The sequence below is a fragment of the Loxodonta africana genome, chromosome 4 (genome assembly GCF_030014295.1).
Source record: "Loxodonta africana isolate mLoxAfr1 chromosome 4, mLoxAfr1.hap2, whole genome shotgun sequence".
NCBI lineage: Eukaryota > Metazoa > Chordata > Mammalia > Proboscidea > Elephantidae > Loxodonta > Loxodonta africana.
This window is the reverse complement of record NC_087345.1, coordinates 159976141-160002216: the sequence shown is the minus strand read 5'-3', so window position 1 is coordinate 160002216 and position 26076 is coordinate 159976141. Positions and strand designations below refer to the sequence as shown.

The following is a 26076-nucleotide window of genomic DNA, read 5'->3' as shown; positions in this document are numbered from 1 at the left end:
AAGGGATATTTGATGGATTGACAAATAGATCCATCACCATACAGTACTACTGACATTTTCAGAGCTCTTGATTAAGATAAAAAGATAAATTTATATAGGGGCCAAGAAATCTTGTGAGAGAAAAGAATCCAGAATCAGAACCCATCTCATTTCAGATTCACTGTCAAACCTCTATGACGTTTTGGGATAATCTCTTTTGAGGTTCATTTGTAAGGAATAAACACAAAGTGTACAAAGAGAAATTCTAGGCTGATAACTCGGGCCTCACAAAAAGACTGGAGAAGTCAAGAGGAAATGTGTTCTGACACAGCATGTGATTGAAAGCCTAATTCCCTCTGGTTGCAGCCATGTAGGCAAGATGCTCATGTTTAAAAAATGGCTGAAAACGTAAGCGGTAATTAAAAAAAAAGGTAAAAACCTAGAGCTGACAGCCCCACTGTGACTTACATACCCCCAAAAAAACACCAAACCCAGCGCCATCGAGTAGATTCCAACTCATAGCGACCCTATAGGACAGAGTAGAACTGCCCCATAGAGTTTCCAAGGAGTGCCTGGCAGATCTGAACTGCTGACCCTTTGGTTAGCAGCTGTAGCACTTAACCACTATGCCACCAGGGTAGAATCTGAAATAGCAAGGGCATAGACACATATGTCACCTTACTTAATCCTCAAAATATCAAAGAAAATACTATTGCCCCTGTGTTAGAGATGAGAAATATAAAGTTAAGAGTTAGCATATGTTATGGATTGAACTGTGTCCCCCAAAGGCCTGTGTTGTATATCCTGACCCCTGTACCTGCAGTTATAATCCCATTTAGAATGGGTTTTCTTTGTTAATTAGGTAGCATGTCCTAAATCAATCTCTTTTTGAGATATAAAAGCAGATTAAGCAAGGAAGCAACCAAGCAGAGATGGGCAAAGATACACGGTACATGATCGCCAAGGAACATAGGAGTTGAAGCTGAAAGGAAACACAGAACTTCCCACAGAGCCAACAGAGAGAGAAAGTCTTCACCTAGAGCCGGCATCCTGAATTCAGACTTCTAGCCTCCTAAACTGTGAGAAAATAAATTTCCATTTGTTAAAGCCACCCACTTGTGGTATTTCTGCTATAGCACCACTAGATAACTGAGACAACATATAATCCCCCAGTGCTCATTACTACTGACACAATTCCAAGCTAGTTCTGATGTCAAAGACTATGCTCTTAAAAATTAGTTTAAAAAGGTAATAATAATATATTAGTTTAAAAAAGGTAATAATAACAATAGCTAATAGTTTTTTTAACAACTATTATGTGCCAGGCACTGTGCTACGTATGTCTAATTGAAGATCGTACAAAATCTAAGCTTGCATGATCAAAAGACATGTTCTGGAAGTAAATTTTAAACTCTGTAGGGTCGCTATGAGTCAGAATCGACTCGACAGCAATAGGTTTGGTTTGGTTTTGTAATGCTAACTAGAAGTCTACCAGATTGAATCTCTTTGTTTCTTTTAAGCTTTTTCCCCCTAGGTTTCATGACTCTCTAAAAGTTGCATGAAGGAGAGAAAAAGTCAACTGAGTGTTCTAGTATGTTGGCTTAGGTTCATTGCAGTTGTACTTTACTTGATTAAACAGAGGTTACTACAAACATCAAATGCATTAATACTATATATTCTATTTTAGAACATGTTCTCTATTATTATATTTCTTTGAGTTTCAGGTTTTCCCATGCACTGAAATGATTATCTGTTTGAAGTTATGATAAGGTTAAAGTCATTGAACTCTAGTCTTCATCAATAGTTAATATTTATTAAATATTTAACACACAATGTATAACAGTATGTATTTGCAAAAGTACCATGAAATAAAACAAATGTTCATATAAATAAACAGAAATAACAAAATCTTTTAAAGGAACATGAATGCAAAAACGACTAAATAATATTTGTAAATCAATATTATTATATTTGAGACCAAATTAAAAACCCATTGCTGTCGAGTTGATGATTCCTATTCATAGCAACCCTATAGGACAGAGCAGAACTGCCCTCTAGGGCTTATAAGGAGTGGCTGGTGGGTTCGAACTACTGATCTTTTGGTTAGAAGCTGTAGCTCTTAACCGCTGAGATTAAGTACATTATTCTACATATGTTTTTTTAAGAGTCTCCTATGAGATAAACGTAGGAGACTCTAAAAAAAAAAAAAAAAAGTTTGTAGCCCATTATAAAAGACTGGGATTGTGTAAGCTAAGGCTTTCTTAGCTGTGATGCAAACCTATCTCATACGTATATCGATCTGGGCCCCTATTTGTCATCTGCATGAGACATGGGGCAAAAGGAATCAATGTATACATGATGCTTATGCTGCTCTCTGTGCCATGAGGAAGGACCATGTGCTGTGACCCAAGAGTCTCACGTCTCCTGCCAGCATCCATGAAACTGTGGTAGGCTAACTTACTAGCTTGCAAGGAGGGTAAAATTTCAGATCTTTCACAATTCTTGACAGGCACTAGGTTAAATATATAGATATGGCCCACGATCAAGAAGCTGAGAATCTAATGTGGGAAATAAATAAACAAATAGATGATTATGATACAGATTAATAACTACCTTTACTCATTCATTCATTCATTACTGATTCATCCGACAAATATGTATTGACTACGTGCTTCCTGCCTGGCACATCTATAAACTCTAAGAACACAGCAATGAAAAGGAAAAAGAAATCAGAAAAATAAAGAATTTCTGTTTTCATGGAGTTTACACACTGGAGCGAGGGGGTGAGAACATTAGAAGACAGAGTAAAGAAACAAAGTAAGATATATTTTCCATTTAATGGTGATAAGTGCTAAGAAGAAAAATAAAGAAAGAATACACAAAGAACATCCAAAACTCAATAATTAAGACTTCAGCAAAGAAGGTATCTGGATGCCAAATAAACTTATGAAAGATACTCAATTATCGTTAATCATAAGGGATGCAAACTAAAACTACAATGAATTACCACTTCACATCCACTAGAATGGCTAAAATTAAAAAGATGGAATGATATATCAAGTGTGGGGAAAGATGTGGAGAAATTACAACTCTGACACCCTGGTGGTGAGAAGGTAAAGTGGTACAACCACTTTAGAAAATGGTTTAACATTCTCTTAAAAAAAAAAAGCTAAACATAGAGTTAGCATAGATCCAGCCATCCCACTCCTAGGTATTTATTCAAGAGAACTGAAAGTGTATTCCTATTCAATGACTTCCACAAGAATATACATAGCAGCTTTATTTGTATTAGCTCAAAATTGAAAACAGCCCAAATGCCCATTAACAGGTGAGTTGATAAATTTTGGTATATTAATACTGTGGAATACTATTCAGAAAAAAAAAAAAAGAATGGACTATCACCACATACAACAACATGGATAAGTGTAAAGTGAAAGAAGCCAGGCCCCTCCCACCCAGAAAAAGAATATAGGATGTGTCATTTTATTTACATAAACTCTAGAAAATGCAAACGAATATACAGTGACAGAAAGAAGATCAGTGGTTGCCTGGGGAAGGGAAGGGCAGTGAGGGGCAAGAGGAAAGAATTATATAAAGGGGCATGAAGAAACTTTTGGGGTGAAGAATATGTTCACTGTCTTGACTGTGGTAATGGATTCACATAGGTCAAAACTTATTAAATTATACATTCTAAATATGGACAATTTATTATATTTCAATTATTATCTTAACAAAATTATTTTTTAAAAAGTTAGCTATTTCTGATAGTGGCATCTCGACATATTTTCATTCTGCATTTTCTTAAGTTACCTTTTAGGAGAAAGACCTGGTGATCTGTTCCCATAAGGATTACAGCCCAGAAGACCCTATGGGGCAGATCTACTCCCGCATATGGAGCCATTATGAGACAAAATCAACTTGGTGGGACATAGTAACAACAAGTTACTTTTAGGTTGAGCAACCTTTCATACATTTATTTGCTATTTGAAAATTCTAATTTTTTAATGATCTTGTTCAAGTCATTTCCATATTTTTATTTATTGCTGTGGTTAAGTGCCATTGAGTTGGTTCTAACTCATAGTGAACAAAACATTGCCATCCTCACAATTGTTGCTATGTTTAAGCCCATTGTTGCAGCCACTGTGTCACTGCATCTCTTTAAGGGTCCCCTTCTTTTCCACTGACCCTCTGCTTCGCCAAGCATGATGTCCTTCTCCAGGGTTGGTCCCTCCTGATAACATGTCCAAAGTATGTGTGATGAAATAACCTCATTCTTGGTTCTATGGAGCATTCTGGCTGTACTTCTTCCTAGATAGATTTGTTCATTCTTCTGGCAGTCCATGGTATATTCAATATTCTTTACTGTAATTCAAAGGCATCAATCCTTCTACGGTTTCCTTTAATTCCTAGTCCAGTCTTTGTATGCGTATGAGGCAACTGAAAATACCATGGCTTGGGTCAGGCGCACTTTAGTCCTCAAAGTGATATCTATGCTTTTTAAGACTTTAAAGAGGTCTTTTGCAACACATTTGTCCAATGCAATACTTTACTTGATTTCTTGACAGCTACTTCCTTTGGTGTTGATTGTGGATCCAATTAAAATGAAATCGCTGACAACTTCAATATTTTATCTGTTTATCATGATGTTGCTTATTGGTCTTGTTGTAGGGATTTTTTTTTTTTTTTGATGTTGCAGTGTAATCCATACTAAAAGCTGTAGTCTTTGATCTTCATCAGTAAGGGCTTCAAGTCTTCTTCACTTTCAACAAGCAAGGTGCGTCATCTGCATATCACAGGTTGTTAATGAGGCTTCCTCCAATTCTGATCCTGCTTTTTTCTGCATATAGTCCAGCTTCTCTGATATTTGCTCAGCATACAGATTGAATAAGCATGGTGAAAGGACACAACCTTGTTTTTTGCCAGTACCTTCAGTGCAGCTTGGATTTCTTCATTCAATACCATTGGTTCTTGATCATGTGCTACTTCCTGAAATGGATAAACACTGACCACTTCTTTTTGGTAGAGTGAATTTGTGTATTCCTTCCATCTTCTTTGGATACTTCCTGTGTTGCTCAATATTTTGCCCATAGAAGCCTTCAATATTACAACTTAAGGCATGAATTTTTTCTTTAGTTCTTTCAGCTTGAGAAAAGCTGAGCAGGTTCTTCCTCTTTGGTTTTCTAACTTCAAGTCTTTGCACATTTCATTATAATACTTTACTTTGTCTTCTCTAGTCGCCCTTTGAAATCTTCTGTTCAGCTCTTTTACTTCATCATTTCTTCCATTTGCGTTAACTATTCTACATTCAAGAGCACGTTTCAGAGTCTTACATTTTGGTCTTTTCTTTCTTTTTAATGACCTCTTGCTTTCTTCATGTATGATTGTGGGTCTTCCCACAAATCATCTGGTCTTCAGTCATTAGTGTTCAATGCATCAAATCTGTTCTTGAAATGGTCTCTAAATTCAGGTGTGATATACTTAAGGTCATGTTTTGGCTCTTGTGGGCTTGTTTTAATTTTCTTCAGTTTTAACTTGAACTTGCATATGAGCAGTTGATGGTCTGTTCCACAGTTGGCCCCTGGCCTTGTTCTGACTGATGATATTGAGCTTCTTTATTGTCTCTTTCTATAGGCATAGTCAGTTTGATTCCTGGGTATTTCATCAAGGTCCATGTGCACAGATTGTTTTGTTGAAAAAACGTATTTCCAACAAATAAGTTATTGGTCTTGCAATATTCTAAAATGCGATCTCCAGCATCATTTCTATCACTAACGTCATATTTTACAACTACCAATCCTTCTTTGTTTCCATCTTTTGTGTTGCAATCACCAGTAATTATCAATGCATCTGACTGCATATTTGATCAATTTCAAATTGCAGAAGTTGGTAAAAATCTTCAGCTTCTTCATCTTTGGCCTTAGTGGTTGGTGCATAAATTTGATTAATAGTTGTATTAATTGGTCTTCCTTGTAGGCATGTGAATATCATCCTATCACTGACAGACAGTGTTGTACTTTAGGATAAATCTTAAAATGCTCTTTTTGACAATGAATCTAAAGCCATACCTCTGCAATTTGTCATTCCAAACATAGTGGACCATATGACTGTCTGGCCAAAATGGCCAATACCAGTCCATTCCAGCTCACTAATGCCTAGGATATCAATCTTTATGCGTTCTATTTCATTTTTGATGACTTCCAATTTTCTAGATTTATACTTCATACATTCCATGTTCTGATTATTAATGGATGTTTGCAGCTGTTCTCATTTCGAGTTATGACATCTCAGCAAATGAAGGTCCCAAAAGCTTTACTCCATCCACATCATTAAAGTTGACTCTACTTTGAGGAGGCAGCTCTTCCCAGTCATATTTTGAGTGTCTTCCAACCCAAGGGTCTCATCTTCCAGCACTATAACAATGTTCTACTGCCATTCATAAGGTTTTCACTGGCCAGTTTACTCTGAAGTAGACTGTCAGTTCCTTTTCCTGTCAGTCTTGGTCTGGAATCTCTGCTGAAACTTGTCTGCCGTGAGTGACCTTGCTGGTATTTGAAATACTGGTGGCATATCTTTCAGCATCATAGCAACAGGCAAGCCACTATGGTATGAAAAACTAAGTGGTAGATTTTTATTTATAGGTTTTCTTTATTTATTACGGATTTGAGCCCTATTTACACTATATGTGTTGCAAATATCATCTCCCATTTTGTGGCTTGCACTTTCCCTTTGTTAATGTCATCTTTCAGAAAACAGAAGTTCTCCACTTTAATGTAGTACAAATTATCAATCTTTTCACTTATAAGTAGCACTTTCTATGTTCTCATTAAAAAATCTTTCCAACCATTGTGACTTATGATAAATTTGGTAATAATCTTTTCTGAGGAATTTATTCATTTTGTCTATATTTTCAATAGATAATAGAAAAAACTGTTCATAATATCCTCTCAGATTCTTAATGTGTGCAGTACCTACAATTCTATTTTTCATTTGTGTTAAGAGTTATTTGTATTTTTTTCTCTCTTCTTCAGTCTTGATAGCAGTTTCTCATTTTTGTTGGTCTTTTCAAAGATACAACTTTTGCTCCACTTCTTCTCTACTGTGCATTTGTTGTTCATATTTTTTTTAATTAATTTTCTCAGCTATTTTATATTATTTACTTCCTTCTTTACTTGGTTTATTTGATCTTTCTCTATTTTGAGAAGGAGGCTTAGAAAATTGCTTTTAAATCTGTTTTTTTTTTTTTTTTCTGATATACCTGTTTAAGGCTATCCATTTTCCTCAACCCATAATTTTGATATGTAGTGTCAAAAAAAAATAAAATAAAAATTTTATTTTTTAGTGTCTTCATTTTCATTCAGTTTTACATATTTCCTATATTCACAAGGATTTATTCTTTGATCCTTGGGTTATTTAGAAATGTATTGCCTAATTTCAAAACATGTAGAGATTTTCTAGTTGGCTTTACGTTACTGACATCTAGTTTGACTGCACTGTGGTCAGAGGACATATTCCGGAAAATTTTCATCTCTTAAAATGTCCAGCATGCAAATCTAATTTTCATAGATATTCTGTGTATAACTGAAAAGAAAATGTATTGTAGATATTGGGTACAGTGTTATCTATCTACAGCTTTTCCTGTTAGTTGTTCACAGAGCTATTGTTTCTTTTAATTCTTCTCTATGAATTAGAATTCATTTATTTCTCCTTTTAATATCATAAAATGTATATTTACATTTTGGTGACACACAGAGTCACTAAGTGGCACAAATGTTAAGCACTTAATTAAAAAAATTAGTGGCACAAATGTTAAGCACTTAATTACTAGTTAAAAAGTTAGTGCTTCAAACCAACCCAGAGGCACCTCAGAAGACAGACCTGGCAATTTGTTTCTGAAAGGTCACAGCTTTGAAAATCTTATAGAGCACTTATACTCTGCACACATGGGGTTGCCGTGAGTTGGCATCGACTCAGTGACAACTACCAACAACAACATCATCGTGAGCCAAAACTATCATCATTATGAAATATTCCACTTTCTCTATAGTTTTGGGTTTTTTTATCTTAAAAACTAATCTGCCTTCTATTAGTATAGTTACTCTAGCTTTATTTCTATTAATTACTGCATATTATATATTTTAACCTTTTACTATCAACTTTTATAAATGTATGTATTTTATGTCTTTTATAAGCAGTATTTTTTATGCATATTGCTGTTTTTCAAACAAATCTGAAAATCTTTGTATTTTAGTCCATTTATACTTAATGTAATTTTTAATATATTTGAGTTAAATTTAACATCTTACTCTTTACCTAATATTTGTCCCATCTGTTCTGTTTTTTTTTTCCTTACTTTTTTGTCTTCTTTAGGATTGCTTATCTTTAATCATCCTGGCCCCACATTTGCTTTGTAGTGATTAAACACATTCTTTAATTTATTTTGCAGTCATTACCCCAGAGATTACAAATTGCACCCTTGAACTGCCAAAATCAAATATTTTTGGTATTTCTCCATTTACTCAGGCAATGCAAAACTTTAGAACTGTGTTTCTTGAACTTTAAGTGCCTGTAAATTGTCTTTGGATTTTGTTAAAATTCACATTCTGAATCAGTAGGCACAGGAAGGTACCTGATCTTGTTTATGGCTAACAAGTGCCCAGGTGATGGCAATGTGCTGGTCCATTGGTCACACTGAGCACTTTTTGCTAACCTCTCGACTCATTTATTTTAATTCTCTCTATATTTCAATCACACAGACATTATTATTGCTGTTGTTATTATGGTCTTTTTCATACTATCAGTCATTTAGACTTACTCAAATATTTATTGTTTTTATTACATTTTTCTTCAGCCCAAAGAATTCCTTTTAGTATTTCTTGTAGTGTAGCTTTCAGTATGGATTACAGTAAACACAAAGAAAATAAAAATCCTCACAATTGGACCAATAAGCAACATCAGGATAAATGGAGAGAAGATTGAGGTTGTCAAGGATTTCATTTTACTTGGATCCATAATCAACACCCTTGGAAGCAGCAGTCAAGAAATCAAATGCCTGCAAAAGACCTCTTTAATGGGTTAAAAAGTAAAGATGTCATTTTGAGGACTACACCTGACCCAAGCCATGGTATTTTCAGTTGCCTCACATGCATGCGAAAGCCAGACAATGAATAAGGAAGACAGTAGAAGAACTGATGCCTTTGATCTATGGTGTTGGCAAAGAATATTGAATATACCATGGGCTGCCAGAAGCAGAGACAAATCTGTCTTGGAAGAAATACAGCCAGAATGCTCCTGAGAAGCAAGGATGGTGAGAATTTGTCTTTCTTAGTTTGGACATGTTATCAGGAGAGACCAGTCTCTGGAGAAGGACATCATGCTCGATAAAGCAGAGGGTCAGGGAAAGTGGAAGACCCTCAATGAGATGGATTTACACAGTGGCTGCAACAATGGGCTAAATATAGGAACAATTGTGAACATGGTACAGGATTGGGCAGTGTTTTATTCTGTTGTATATAGGTTCGCTATTAGTCGGAACTGACTCAATGGCATCTATCAACAACAGCAACATTCTTAGGTAAGGAAGAGTAAGCCCATTTCCAAATCACGTTTTCTGTTCACCTATATTACAGTAGTGTACATTTAATGTAATTATTATTTCAAAAATAATTCTTTAAAAGTTTAGGCTTGTGAGATGAACTTACCTAGAGTTTATTATATGTTTATATTATGATTTACTCTAGTTCTGTGAGAGCGAGCACAGGATAAATTCTCTTACTGGACATTTTCCACATAAATGTGATGAAAATGAAGCTCCGCTCTCATTCAACAAATGGTAAGGAGTTTTTGTTGTTTGTTTCTGAACTGCGATATGCTTGAATTATTTCTTAAAACAGAGCTAGTCTAAGAAATTGATATCCTGGTGCTTATTCAAGTTTAAAGAGAGTATAAGAATAAGAAAGCAAATATTTTTCATCAGTGACTAAACATTTCAGTAGCAATATAAAACAAAAAAGGAAATATGCACATTAGAAATACCTAAGGACACAATAATAAATAGTCTAAAGATAGTAATAAAATAAAAATTTGAAAAGTAATGTGATTTCAAGGCTTTCATCTCTTGCTTAAATGCTTCAAATACTAATAATATTAACAGTGCTGTACATTGGAATCACCAGGGAGGAAGCTTTTTGTTGTTTGCCATCGAGTCAATTCCAACTCATAGCGACCCTATAGGATGGAGTACAACTGCCCTGTAGGGTTTCCGAGGAGCAGCTGGTGGGTTCAGACTGCTGACCTTTTGGTTACTGGCCTGAGCTCCTAAACCCTTCACCACCAGGGCTCCCAGGGAGCTTATAAAACTACTAATGTCTGGGTTGTATCCCCAGAGACTGTAATTTAATTGAGCCTGTTCTCCAGTGTTACTCATTGTCATAATGCCAATTTGCTGACTTGGCATCCGTTCAGTCCTACTAGTTGCCCTTTCACCCAGTTTCTGACATAGCAGTTCCTGTTTTATCACACAATCTCTCAACAGTTGTGATCTCTAAGTGGACCTCCCAGCCATTCCCATAGTGTTTCCTATGATAAGAACATTGTTATTATTTTGTACCCTCTCTCTCCACAGTTGTGATTACCCCTTGTTCTGCCCAGCCATGTTCCACAGGTACCTGTGTTAAGAATTTCACCTTTTTTCTTGCCCTAATGCCCTAGAGAGCTTTAAGGGCAAAAGCAATAAGATTTCACTGCGTGCTAGTTCAAAGGTCCCACACTGCTTGCCCTCTCCTACAATCCCAGCTTATTGTTTACTTGTCCCTGGATGCAACCCCCTATGTGGCCCTGAACTGAGGCATGCTATGATTTCCTCTTTGAAACCTGTGAGTAATAAATTCTACTTGTTTTCTGGCATTCCTGTGTGAATCTCACATTCTTGTGTCGTACTTGACAGTACATCCAAGATATCCACAGACTCCTTTGGGTCAAAATTAACACACCCATATCCACCCAATATTGAGAACCACTGCCCTAGATGGGCTGTCCTCCCACATACTTTATTCTCTGATATCATCTCCTATTTTTCCTCTAATCACCCTCTTTCAGTCATACTGGTCCTCTTGCTATTCCTCAACACACCAGGTACTCTCTTGCCTCAATCCCTTAGTTCCTTCTTTCTGCGTGGAACACTTTTTCCTGAGATATCCTCAGAGCTTATTTCTTTACTGTAGTGGGTTGAATTGCATCCCCCAGAAAGATATGTTCAAGTCCTACCATCAGTAGCTGTGCATGTGAAGTTATTTGGAAATAAAGTTTTGGCAGATGTAATCAAGTTAAGGTGAGGTCATACTAGATTAACCAACCAAACCTATTGCCATCAAGTCAATTCTGACTCACAGCGACCCTACAGGACAGAGTAGAACTGCCCCATAGGGTTTTCAAGGAACAGCTGGTAGATTCAAACTCCAATTTTTTGGTTAGCAGCCAAACACTGAACTACTGCACCACCAAGGTCCCATAATCAAGTATAGTGCTTGATAAATATTTATTGAATGGATAAACCCATTCTGAAGACAGTAAGTGTTGTACAAAATCTGCTTCCTATTATTACTCTGTCCCTCAGTATACTCTCAAAGTATCCATTGTTTTACTCCACTTACAAAATTCACAACCAAGGTGAAAACTTTTCTAGTCAATTTACCTCGGTCATACTTTTATCAGCAATCTAATTCTGCAACTCCAAACATTGCTTCTAACCAGAAGCTCTGTGCTTTATGAATCTGTCAGTTGAAGTCAAGAAATGACTTTATTCCCAGTCTTTTCATTAAACCTTCTTCCTGCTCTCATTTCTGTTTATTTCAGGGCCTTGTCCATGTCTATCCTAGCCCTCCTTTTTCCCAATGGAGAAAAAAAAATGTTTCTGTTATATTTTTATTTATCTTTCCTATCTTCTCACCTAAATTGTGATTACTCCATTCCATGGCAGTGCCAAGAAAGCAAGCATATTTGCATTCTCCACACAGTTTTTTTTAAGCAGGGTTTAGATTTTTCTTTGTTTTTTTAAATTAACTAAATTTTGATTGGCAATAGATGATTCAAGACCTTTTTACCCACATGTATTTAGATTATTTTTCTCTAAGAGCAAGCTCCTTTCTGTATCAACCACACAAATGCAGAAAAATGATGAGAACATTCAATCACTCCTGAAATATAGAGTCACTAGAATTTAAGAAGCTTTTTAGCCTATTTTAGGAGCCCTGATGGCATAGTGGTTAAAAGCTCAGCTGCTAACCAAAAGGTCAGCAATTCAATCCCCCAGCAGCTCCTTGGAAACTCTATGGGGTAGTTCTACTCTGTCCTATAGAGTCTCTATGAATCAGAACCGACTTGACAGCTTCTAACGACAACCTACTTTTTTTTTTTTTTATTAACTTTTATTGAGCTTCAAGTGAACGTTTACAAATCAAGTCAGTCTGTCACATATAAGTTTATATACATCTTATTCCTTACTCCCACTTGCTCTCCCCCTAATGAGTCAGCCCTTCCAGTCTCTCCTTTCATGACAATTTTACGACAACCTATTTTAAAGCATTTCTTTTAAATGCCTGTGGGTGGGGAGAGGTTTACATTATTTGAGAACATTCCAAAATGAATCACCCCAAAAGACTTAGCAGACAGAATGAAATGAATCTTGTATTCTGTCATGGGCACCCTAGAAGATCTACTTCCACTCCTACATCTTCCCTAAGCTGTTTCACCCTCTTTCTGCATCATTTTTCTCAGTTCTAAATTAGCTAACGCACATAAATACACTTCAAACAGCATCAGGTATGAAGTAAATACTTTGTATGATAGTATTTATATTATTATTATTATGTGATCTATTCACCACTGCCATCGAGTGATCTATTAGGTCTCTTAAAATTTCTATCCCCGAAGAGATAGGGGTGTATGTCAACGTTGGTACAAAGTGTAAATTTCACTACCTACAGTGGTGAAGTTTTGTAAGGCAGGAAGACATAATTGCTAAAAAAAACTGAGTGCTGAATAGGGAAGGAAATCCAGGTCGCGTAGTGGTCAAGAGCTACAGCTGCTAACCAAAAGGTCAGCAGTTCAAATCCACCAGGTGGAAGTCCTTGGAAGTCCTATGGAGCAGTTCTACTATGTCCTTTAGGATCACTATGAGTCAGAATCAACTCCATGGCAATGGGTTTTTTTTTTGTTTGTTTGTTTGTTTTTAATATACCTCTCATCATAAGAAGCCTTAGTGGTGCAGTGACTAAAGCGATTGACTGCTACTCGAAAAGTCAAAAGTTCAAATCCACCAGCAGTTCTATGGGAGAAAGATGTGACAGTCTGTTTCCACAGAGATTTACAGCCTTGGAAACCCTATGGGGTCACTATGAATTGGAATTGACTCAATGGTAGTGGGTTTTTGGTTTTTATACCTCTCACCACACACATTGCTAACCTGAAAACAGAAGCAAAATGTACAAGAGTGGTATATGTGGAAGAAAAGAAAGGAAGTCTGGGCTTATAAGCCAAAAACGCCACTCACGTTCCTAATTTATAATTTTAAGAGTAAAGAAGCGCAGCGACCTTGCTAAAAAATAAAATTCAAAATGAGCTAAAAGTAATGACATAGGGAATAATTCACTTTCTCCATAGACACGGTTAATATTATAGTTTCTTAAAATTTAATCTTAAATAATCTTACAAAGACTTTTTTTATTAAAATACCCAGATTTTGTCTCAACAGAATTTTCAACTGAGAAAGAAAAATCGCCTACTCTTTCCACTCTCCTGATTTTCCCTAACTTAACAACATAATTATCTTAGTAAAGATTGAACAAAGTATCATGGGTTATTTACTAGATTTTCCTTGTCTACAGAATTTTTTTTTTCCTCAGTGATCAATGGCTTCTATAAATGAGAATTAATGGACTCTTTCTTCTTCTTGGTTTTATGTCCCAGAAACAATGAGCTTTTGCCAGAAACAGCTTCCCATTAGAGTCTTTTACAATTACCTGTGTCTAGGGGTATGGTATATTTTTGACTGAAAAACAGCATCCATATTTTAAACTTGAGGACAATAAAAAGACAATAAGAATGAGAATTCTGTTACTAACAAAAAATAGCTATTTAGCTTTTTGTTTTCTCCAAGGACTTGTTTACCAATATGTAGTTAATAAAAAAGGAAGATGCTCAATAATTAGTAGCAAACTTAGGTTTATTTTGAGACACTTCTTTTTCTTGTATTCAGGTCTATAAGACAGAAAACAAAGAACAGCTTATTCCTTCATCTTTTATTACAATAGAAAGTAATTTGACTGTAGGTACATTATAGAAAGGCTTTAGTTTCATAATTAAGTTTAAATAGCTCCAACTGAACCAAAAAGACCTTTGAAAAACATTTTTCAGAAAATATGTGGGAAAAAAAGAAAACATGGGGCTCTAATTAGGCTATCTCTCACACACACATACATACACACACACACATTCTTAATAATTATAGAGCAGAAGAAACATAGCTATGGGAAACTCAAGCTTTTTCCCAGCGCACTTACAGGATAAAAGAAAATTTGATCAGTCTCAATGCAGAATAAAACAATTAGTTTTGGTGGGTAATGAATAATGAAATATACATAGATACAGCTTCCAAAACATCAACACATAAAATCTCTCAGGCGCTATTCTACAGCTCAGCTGTGGACATGCCAGTGTTTAATGCATACATTTCTAAATTTAGTAGATATAATATTATGGGGAAAATACAGACCTAACATCTAAATTTGAATAAATAAATCATAAAAATGATAAGTCATTCCTTTTTCCTGTACTGCTCAACCTGCCTTAGCTCAGGCCTTACTGGATTCAAATACTAAGTAGAGACTTATGTGGCTTTTCTCATGAGAAGACGGCAAAGTAGAAAACCGAAAATTGTTGAGACTTTTTTTTTAAAGCACATGCATTTCAGACTAAGCAGTTTTTCAGACAGAAATAAATTATGGGGCTCAGAAATGTTCGGAAATATTAGAATATTTTTATAACTTACAGAGTGGCTTAAGTAAATTTTGGCTTTCTCCCCTACATAACACGGTATAGATCAGAACAAAATAGTTTGTATATGTTCTGTTCATACAATGTGGACATGAGAAAATGTATCACTGATATTGCTAACACATGGAATCTTCACTTTTCAGTGTATCGGTTACTTTCTAGAACTAGAGCAAGTACTGTGTAAAGTAATATGTCCTTTAGTCTTAGAGGAAACTAAATATTTGTTCACAAAAACAGAAATATATGAGTAGTATGTTCTTGACCATGAAAAGTGAAAGCAGATTTCAAAACAGATTGTAAGCACGGTGGAACTGGAACCCTCTTATTTTGCTGGTATGACTGTTTATTAACATAACCCGTTACAAGGAGCCCTGGTGGTGCAGTGGTTAACAGCTCGGCTGTTAACCAAATGGCTGGTAGTTTGAATCCACCAGCTGCTCCTTGGAAACCCTATGGGGCAGTTCTACTCAACAGCAATGTCTTCTTTTTTTTTTTGGAGGAGGGGGATGAGGGTTAGAAAACAATTAGGCACAATGCATTAGGGGTCATTAAGTAACTAATTGGAAACCCTGGTGGCGTAGTGGTTAAGTGCTACGGCTGCTAAACAAAGGGTCGGCGGTTCGAATCCGCCAGGTGCTCCTTGGAAACTCTATGGGGCAGTTCTACTCTGTCCTATAGGGTCGCTATGAGTCGCAATCGACTCGACGGCACTGGTTTTTTTTTTTTTTTTTCAAGTAACTAATTAAACCAAAATTGCCTTTTTAGAATTTATCCTAAAGAAATAATTGAAAATAATATTTTTGATCTAAGAAAGAGATGTCCTCGAAATGATGACAGTGGCATTTTGACGGGCATATACGTCCCGGGGTGGTCCAAATGGTTAACGTGCTCAGCTGCTAACGGAAAGGTTGGAAGTTCAAGTCCATGGAATGAAGGCCTGGAGATTTGCTTCACAAAAATCAGCCACTCGAAGCCCTATGGAGCACAGTTCTACTCTGACACGCAAGGGTAGCCGTGAGTTGACTTCAGAGCAATGGGTACTAATAACCTCTTTGTGGGAAATGGGCTTCTCAGAACTCAAATTGTTTGAACACACAAGAACACTGACTCTGCTCTTTACCCTACTCCACCCCCAAATCCTTTAGGAATGCCCTACTGATGCCAAGTTTAGCTTAAGAGTTAAAATAATCAGGTAATTTTGAAAATCCCCTTAAATGGAAACATACAGATTATTTGTCTAAATTCTTCTTAAGTGGAAACATAAACCCAGGTATTAAAAACACTCTGGCATGAACCTTTCTGATGAGTTGCAATTCTACCATACCCAGACAAAATCAAAAGTAACTTAATCCTTCACTCTACCACCCACCCCCTTACCACCTCTGAAGGCTAATGGAAGTATTACTGAAATATGCTGTATCTGCCCCTGCTATGTAGATACTTCAGTCCAATTCTCCAGTTCCCATCAGTAAATATTGGAAAAACTTAATTTAACATTATAGTTGGTGTATGTGTGTGCATATATGTATGTGTGTGGTCTTTAACTGGCCAAAAGAAAAAAAAAAAAGAAGAGGAAGAAAGCTGCCTTGAAAGCTGGCCCAACCAGGCTGCAATTCAGATAACTGTAGTTTTATATTATAATACAAATGAAAATAGAGAAGTTCAAGTCCAAAGTTACAAAAAGTCTGTAAAATTTCATAACCTCTACACATCCCAATAATTAAAACACAAACAAAAAAACCTCATAACTCTTTTTCTCTCTTTAATCAAATTTGGTTAAAACTTATATTTGGCATTTTTCTGAAAAGTTTTAAAATATTCCAGAGGCACTGAAAACAGAATTCTGAGAAAGTTTAATACCTCTTCTAGGGTAGGATATTACCAGCTTCATCTAAAAGAAAAAGGAATCAAATTGTGTTCGAGATGGTTATGAAAGTAGCAAAGTCAGAAAAAACTGCATTGCACACTGTGGTCGAAAATCTAGAAAATTCTAGAACAGCAATGAAGAGGAATTAATTCATGAATAGAAATCCTGAGGGTGGTATTGTCTTTTTCTACTTACAGGAAACCCTTGTTTGTTTATTTGTTTTTCTAGCAATTAAGTTCTCTGTGGGAAAATTGATATGATAGTTAATTCAATGTTAGAGTCAGCCTGAGACCCACTTGCTTTCTTCTCCTTTTTTGCTCCAAAGAAAACAAAAGACTCCTACTCCTCTAAATTCTTCACTGCACCTTTACCTCACCTCAACTCATTGCCAGAATCTTTAATGCAAGGATTTAAAACAATGAGATGAAGAATGATCATTTCCATGAATAAACAAAGTCACAGTATAAAATTAGCTGTGCCAAAACAAACAAAAACAGGCAAAGAAATGAAAATAAAAACTAGAAATCTGGAGTGCAGTTGTTAATTTTTTTTATCTCATTTTACAGTACTCATGTGTCCACTGTCCAAATAGTCACCTTCCACCTTTTTTTCATGTCTATTAAATTATCTTTTAAATCCCTGAAACACAGTGTAAGAACTAAAGGCAATTCAATACATTTCAAATTTATGAAATGTCGCTAAAAGTTGGAATCAATGCAACAGCAGCGGGTTTGGGCTTGCTTGTGATTAAAGAAATAAATAATTACTGTAGGAAAAAGATGAAGTATTCTTATTTTTAGTATGACATTAATATTCTAAATTTCTAGACAGATTTACTAAGTCACCATCTGTCATCCCAGTGGCCCAACAGCATAAATTCTCCAGAAGTAAAATCTTTCTTCATCACTGGCTTCAAACTTCCTATTGATCAAACTGATTTTGAGGGTAACTCTTTACAGTGGCTTACAAATATAATTCTCAATTTAATAATGGCCTCGAAATGGTAGAAAGGCTGTATAATGCATGGTTAAGAGCATGGATTCTGAAGCAGACTGCTTGGGTTTAAAATGGGATTCCATCAATTATTGTCTGTGTAACATTAGGCAAGCATGCCAGTTATACATTTATTGTGCCTCAGCTCCAAATCCACCCTTCTTTGTCCTGCATTGAGATACCGGAGCTCGACCCTGTAAACGTTTCTCCTGGAATAGTTAGTACAATGTCAGGCTTTGTCAGTAGAGAGCACAGGAGAGATACTGCAAAGCAGAGCAAAGGAAGGAGCTTTTCTTTCTGGTTCCAGTGTGCTTTTATTTTTTATTCCTGTGGCATAACTGCCAGTGAGGGAGACTCAATTACAACCACCCCCCAGGCAGTTTTGTAGGAACTCTGGTGGATGACTTCTTCCTCACCAGTGATGGCCCACCAGCCATTGACTAAATGTGGCCCATGGCACCTCAGTATACTTACCCACTATCCAATGGGTCACATTCACAGCCCTTCCTATAAGGTCAGAATCTCAGGATTGGGATGTTGGGGAGAATGAGTTCACCCATGTTTGTTCCTTCTAGGTCCTCTGCCTCAGCCATAGAGATAGTAGCTGCTCCCCACATTTGCTATTCCTTCTTCTTTATTGTTTTCTTTTACCTCTTGATGTAGTTAACCACTTTTTACTAATTAATACTTCTTTACATTAATTTTTTTTTTTTGTTCTAAATACTAGTGGGGTTGTTTCTATCTCCTAAATGGATGGACACTAACTGATTGATAAGAAAGTCTTTAAAATGAGAGTAATGGTGGTGCCTATTCTTGTATTGTTCTGATGGCTAAAAGAGTTTATACATATAAAACTCTTAAACCAAATATACATTCGGTAACAGTCTTAATGCATATCAGAGACAGAACTGTTAATCCCTAGCAGAACTTTCAATAGATACTCTTCTAATTGAGCAAAAAAAAAAAGGAAAGAAAAATTCTTTAAGCAATTCCTGCTTAGTAATTATCTACCTTCTGTGGAATATCTTCTCCAATTCCCTAGAATTATGACTGTGCTTTGTTGATACCTCTGTTATAGCATTAATTATAATACAAGGCTACTAAAGTATATCTTATCTAACAGACAAAATTTACTGAGAGAAAGGATCTTACTTTACTCTTTATTGAAGCCCTTGGTATAGAGTAGATGCTCAATAAATATTTTTGGTGAGTCATAGCATGGTTACTTTGCAAATTTATCAGAACTCATGCCCCTGATTTTTCTCATCATTCTAATTCATGCCCTGCATGGATTGCTAACAGAGTCTTCCAATTTGGTGTTCCATCACAACTCATGAATATGTTCATGTTCCTCCATTGTCTTGACTGTAAACAATCTTGGGTTTCACTTCAGGTATGGGTTTTCAAGAAAATGGGATACTCCTGTAACCTTCTCTCTTATCCTTCTTCATTATCTTCAACAGTACAGTTCATTAAACTCTCTTGCAAAGCTTTATCCACTGACACCCCTTCCTTTCTTTTCTTTATTAATTTTCCAGAAATACTAAGATAACTTTAAAATCATAGAGATATAATTCAGTATGCATACTTTGGAAAAGAGATATTTCATCTTCAAAAGGAGAAACTGAAAGGAGGCTCTCAAAGACTAAAGAACAAATATAATTATCCATGATCTACAGTTTTGTGACCAATTATTCATTGGTGTACTGTAGTTTGAAAGAAGAACATACTTAAGTATTATACAGTCCTCTGCCATACATCCTAGTGGCATGGCAATTATTTAGAATGACAACACATAATATTCTTGTGAAATCAAAAGCACGAGAGAACATGTATAATAAATTCTTATTCTTCTCTTTTGAGTTCTATCTGGCATTTATCTCAAATTCTAACACAGCAAAACTGAAAGCTAAAGAGGTGTCTTCATCCATTGATCAGTGGTATAAAGTTAAGCTGGTTTTCTTTAAACTGCAAGTCCTTTCAATTGTGGAAAGGTCTCAATTCTGATTGTCTATATTAAACAACACTCACTTGAGTTGTATGCACTTTACATTACAAAAAAGGGTAAACACGTACACATAAATCTTAGCAGTATGAGTCAGTATGTTCACTCACCACACCTGGCTTCATTTGCTCTGTTGGGGTAGTCAGGTATAAAATCACAGACTTTGCTGGATGAAATACTGTCTGTATCTTCACATGGTACAAATCCAGCTTTAAAATTAAGAGACCAAGGTGATAAAACATTCTCTTCCTCTTCAAAAAAATAAATAGAATGCATAATTGTTTCATGAATACTAGGTTTTTAATATGCTGATGTTGAGAATAAGAGCTTGATCAAAGGCCCTAGCAGGTTAAAACCTGCTGTTTTCATCTTATGTATTTCCTTCAAAAGTAAACATAAGACTAGTGTTCTGGGGTGTTGCAGCCATGTGAATGTCAACGAATTCTTCAATGGCTTTAATTTAACAGTCCTGTTGGTGTCAAGTCAACTCCAACTCGTTGTGACCCTATGCGTTACAGAGTGAAACTGTTTCATGGGGTTTTCTGGGCTATAATCTTTACAGAAGCAGACTGCCAAGGCTTTCTTCCATAACATTACCAGGGGGCTTCCACCCACCAACCTTCAGGTTAGTAGTCAAGTGCAAACCATTTGTGCCACCCAGGGACCTTAATTCAAGCATAAGGCCTGCGAAAATCTCTTGCCATTCTGCCGAACAAATATAATATAAATTACTGACATCACATCACATATCATAACCTTCCTCTCAGTCAGTGTCCCTTCCTAAACTTAAGCCCAGTAAAAAAAAAAAAAAAAGATAATAAATTCCATAAAGAATACCCTATAATTGCCTATCAGACAAATTTGCAAACACACTAAGAAAGTTGTTTTTCTTTCCTTCATATAAAGCCATGGGCCTTTCCAAGAATAACATACATAGCTTTGCCCTCATTAAAATTAAGCTCCAACTTACTGAACAGGTGATCAGATGAAGTATCCATAAGTGAGTTTTAAGTTAATTTATGAAAAGAATTCTCCATAAGTGAGCTCAAGTACTTCCCAGAGATTTCTAAGGTTAATTTTAGTGATAATTTAAAGCCTTTAACCACACTTTTGCCTCCAATTACATTCTCTTCAATGTCTTCTACTCTTCTAATTCTGGTGATGCAGTATTTGATTAGAAGAAAAAAATGTTTAATATCAGAAATAAGGTAAGGGTGGTTAACCCTTAAAAACTCATAAATCATTTAACCTGCTGCTTTTCACTCCTCGGCATCCATCATAACCACATACACACACACACACACACACACACACCTTAAACTAAAACCAAACCAAACCCGTTGCCATCGAGCTGATTCCGACTCATAGCGACCCTATAGGATAGAGTAGAACTACCCCATACAGTTTCCAAGGAAGTGCCTGGTGGATTCAAACTGCCGACCTTTTGGTTAGCAGCCTTAGCTCTTAACCACGATGCTACCAGGGTTTCCACAGACACCTTAGAAAAGGTTATTATAAATGCAGGGCACACATTCCAAATAAAATAAATATACACTAACACAATATGAAATAGGCACATAGCTATATACTCTCATAAAAGAACGATGTCTTTAATAAAGCATGTTTAATTAAAAGTTTTTAACACAGTTCTCAATCCAGAATGCTTCCCTCCATATCATCTTTGATAAATGTGTTGGTTATTATAAAGATGCCACTTTCCACTCACTATATGTGTCGCTTAATAAGGAAACATGACTTCAGAGTATACGATTTACCTCATTTCCACGTGTAAATATTTTCATTTTTTTTAAATAGGGAGTAAGAAAATGCAGTGTAACGGCTTTCAGGCAACATTTTTAATATTGATCATTTATTAATTGTGACCTGGGGTAGGGATGGTCAGAGAGAAACACCAATTAGCGTTAAAATGACAAATAAATGCAGGCATGATGCACATGGCTTCAGTGTGCCTGCAGAACCTATAAATGGTTAGATTGCCAAAACACCCATTCCACTATTTGGGAACTATTTTTTATAACTATCTTTCTGTCTCCTTTTTTGTCAGAGAATTAGCCACACTCCATGTGACTAAAATAATTATGTATTAAATGTAAACATAAAGTTTTAGAATCAAGTTTTAAATTTTTGACTGGATTTAGTCACCTTCTCAAACTTAATTATTTTTTTGAACTCCTGGGTTATTCTGAAGCATGAATTTTATTACATGTTCATTTGAAGTACCATATTAAATTAATAGAGAATTGAGTTTTTATAGAGTTTTAAAAATGTGTACAATAATTATATATATATATATTTAATTCCGAGGGCACTGGGTGGTTTTGGGTATGATTAAAAAAATTGAAGGTGACTATTTTGGTCACAGAGGTAGACAGACTCTCCTCCATATTATTGAAGGAGAGGTCTAAGACATAGACCATGATACATAATATTTTTTACCTATAAAAAAATGCTTTAGGTTTCAAGAACATGTGATAAAATCTACATCCTGGAGTTAGGCATTAACGAGCTATATTCCAGAGGGACCCTAGTATGTTTTGTATTTTTTATCGAGAAGAACTAACAGTTGTGATGTTTAAAATTACAACATTCATAAGAAAACTTACCTTCATTTTGTATGCTGGTATCTGGAAGTGACTTAATTGAAATTTCACATTCTTGGGAAATACCGATGTCATCGAGAGCAACTGTAGCATTTGATGATAAAACAGTAGCTTCGAAAATTAACTATAGTTACAGAAAGATAAAATTATAAAAAGGTTTCCATAAAAGTAAATGTCTTACAATTACACTTCTTTGTTTAAAGAAATTCATTTGCATCTGTCCTAGCTACCAATCTAATTTTAGAAAATTGTTTTGACCAGAACATTCAAATTATAAATGTATAAATTTGTAACCGCTTTGACAGCAACTTACCTAACCTTGATATCTTAGATAACCTTGTTTCAATTAAAAGTTGTAACATTCATCACCACTGAAGGGCTGCCTTCCCACTGGAGCCATTAAGAGTCATATGCATTTAAATTGAGCTCTTTAGGGTAATCATCTGTGTGGTTTACAACTCAATTTAATTGAGATACGAATTCATTTGTAGAGGGTCTTCTGGCAGCAACAATTCATTTCCATACGAGAATATTGAAATACATATATTATGCATACATACACAGAAACATACTTAGGGAGGTAAAAGCACAATCAATAACGACACTCAGTGGTTCATAATGTGCATATGCTAAAGCCCTCTAAGTCATCTATTTAAGTTTAATTTATTCTAACGTTCTGAATAATGACTGATATAAGTTGTTTTCTTTCTTGTTAATCACTCACATTATTATGTTGTTATTCCATAATCTTAAAAAGGAAGGAAAGAAGGAAGGCAGGGAGGGAGGGAGGGAGGGAGGGAGGGAAGGAGGAAGAAAGGGAGGAAGGAATGGAGGGAGGGAGGAAGGGAGGAAAGAAAGAAATTATGTCTGGAGCCTTAAGGACATATAGCAGGACCAACCAGTCCACAACCCAGTTACTAGATAAATCTTCATTTTATTACGGAGGATCTCTAACTTCAAGGATCTTATAATTTTGTCATTATGACACATTATAACTAAAGTACATAAGTGCTATGGAAAAGATGTATACAGTACTTAAGCCCTCTGCTATGGAGTCTATTCTGACTCATAGTGACGCGATAGGACAGAGTAGAACTGCCCTGTAGGGTTTCCAAGGAACGGTTGGTGGATTTGAACTGTCGACGCTTTTTGGTTAGCAGCCGAGTTCTTAACCACTGTACCACCAGGGTTCCATATAGAGTACTAGAAAGACATAAAAAAAAAAAAAGAAAAGAAAACCTTCCTTATTATTTTTTTGCCAGGAGTGCTATTTGAGGATTTGGGAAAATACTGGTGGTGAGGTAGTATTAAATCTTAGTTATAATTACTGTAAGATTTAGTTACTTTAAGAAATTGAGGTAACAGTCCAAGCAAAAGCATAGAGACGTGAAAGTAAATGCTGTATCAAAAAAACTTGAGGTGGGCCTAGTAACAGTATAGTATTTTAAGTGAACAACACATTAATGGAATAATACATGAAAAGACCAATTGTGTGAATTGCTGCAGCCACACTGGAGAGCAACTTGATGGAACCTATTTAAAAGAAAAATGGCATGATCTACAAATTTAACCCATGTCTCAGTGTTTACTCTGCAGGAATGTTGACAATCAATGCTAGTTATGTTAGCAAATTAGTGGAACCACTTAAGTGTTCAATAAATAAATGGCCATATAGGCTACAGAATACTATGCAAGAGTTAAAAATAATGTCTATCTTTATATGTTAATATGAAAAAATGTTGCTTGTCTTTAAGTAAAAAATTAAATTATGGAAGAAAATTTATAGTATGATATATATTACCTTCTAAGTAACATCATACTATAAAACACAATCATCTAGATTTCTAGATTTTTTTTTTCTGTGGAGCATACATACATATTAAATAATTATAAAATAGACTGGAAGTAAAATGAACTAGTATCAATAGTTACCTCAAGATAAAGATTGTAATGAGAGGTTAGGGTGGTCAAGAAAAACTATTGCTTTGTGTGCAATTTTTCATATTATATAATGAAATGCGTATAATTTTAATAATTAAAAAAATGCTGATTAGAGCTGGTGTCTGTTGAGTTTTGGCCAGCTAAGAAACTTGGCCTTTATACTACAGACTGAAACAAATCTACACAGGTTATAAAGCAGAATTTTGATTAAATTTATACAAGCATGGTAATTTAGAAATATACTATTTTTAGACAGCTTTAAAATAATTTCCCTTCCATTCATTATTGTAGTATATTTAGCATTGAAGTCAATTAAAATACTGACACAAAATTCTTCAGACTGATTAAATAAGCATTTGTTGAGTACTACTTTTGATTTGTTTTTACATTTGATGGCCTGTGGTACTCAAGGAAAAACTGGAGAAAAGACAGAACATTTAGGACATTTCTTGAGGCCCCAGAGAGGCACATACTCTTATCCTTTGAACTGATTGACTGGGCCCTGGCATGAGTTGAAGTGAATCTATGAGACAGAGCCCTTAAGATACGAGTATATGACTTTGCCCAAACGGAATCACCAGACTTTTTTAGATATTTGTATTAAAATACAGGCATAAAAACAACTTTCAAAACCAAATAAAAATGATATTAGGCAATCTATACCTCTGCTTCCTTACTTTTATGTAATTAAATTCAGGACCATATAATGAAAGATTATAATTCTACCATTAATTTAAAAAAAAGGTCACTTCCTCTTAAATATATGTGTGTGTGTATATGTATATATAAATATATATCTTGTACCTGTAAATAATTTTCATCTAATCATTCTGAAATCATCTTGGCTATTCCTACATCCATTGCTTGTTTTAATCAAGCAGATGGTTTGGGTTGTGATCAAAGGCAGTTCTTTTTGGGAACTACAGTATCAATTAATAATCAGTAAGTAAGAAAGGGGTTGTTCAAAAGCTATACTTCAACCATGGATCAGAAACTCATAAGATTTCCAAGGTAATATGAGAATTTATATTTTAAATCAAATGCAAATATCTTTCCTTTCTGTATCTATTTTTTCAGGATCTGGCTGGTCCTTGTCTTATTTACTTTAGGTTATATTTTACCACTTCTGAGTGAACAAAATAATTTCTTGGTTTTGCTTTTGAGAATGACAAAATCTTATAAATTCTAAAAAGATGAAATGATTACTTTTTACCTATGCAAATCGAAGGGAAGCTTTTCCAGAGAAATATTCTGCTAGCATATTTAATTTTTTTCTTTGATTTCTTATTTTAAAAAAGAATAACAAATAAGTAAAATCAACTGATCTTTGACAAAGGAGCAAAGGCATTCAATGGAGAAAGGAAAGTCTTTTAAATTAATGGTGCTGGGACAATTGAACATCCACAAACAAAAAAACATTTATCAAGACACAGACCTTACACCTCTGCCCAAAATTAATTCAGAATAGATCACAGACCTAAATGTAATACACAAAACTTCTAGAGGACGACATGGAAGAAAATCTAAGTGACCCTGGGTTTGGCAATGACATTTTAGATATAATACCAAAAGCACAATCCATGAAAGAAAAAAAAATTGATAAGTTAGACTTCACTGAAATT

General features: G+C 35.3%; 1 protein-coding gene across 1 annotated transcript in view; it reads right to left on the bottom strand.

Annotated features, from left to right (window-relative positions):
• Window positions 1-26076, bottom strand: part of MALRD1 (MAM and LDL receptor class A domain containing 1) — a 956759-nt gene that overhangs the window by 779189 nt on the left and 151494 nt on the right. Inside the window, exon 14 of the mRNA XM_064284901.1 lies at window positions 22517-22637. Within this exon, the coding sequence (XP_064140971.1) occupies window positions 22517-22637 (121 nt within the window). The remainder of the gene's footprint in view (window positions 1-22516; window positions 22638-26076) is intronic.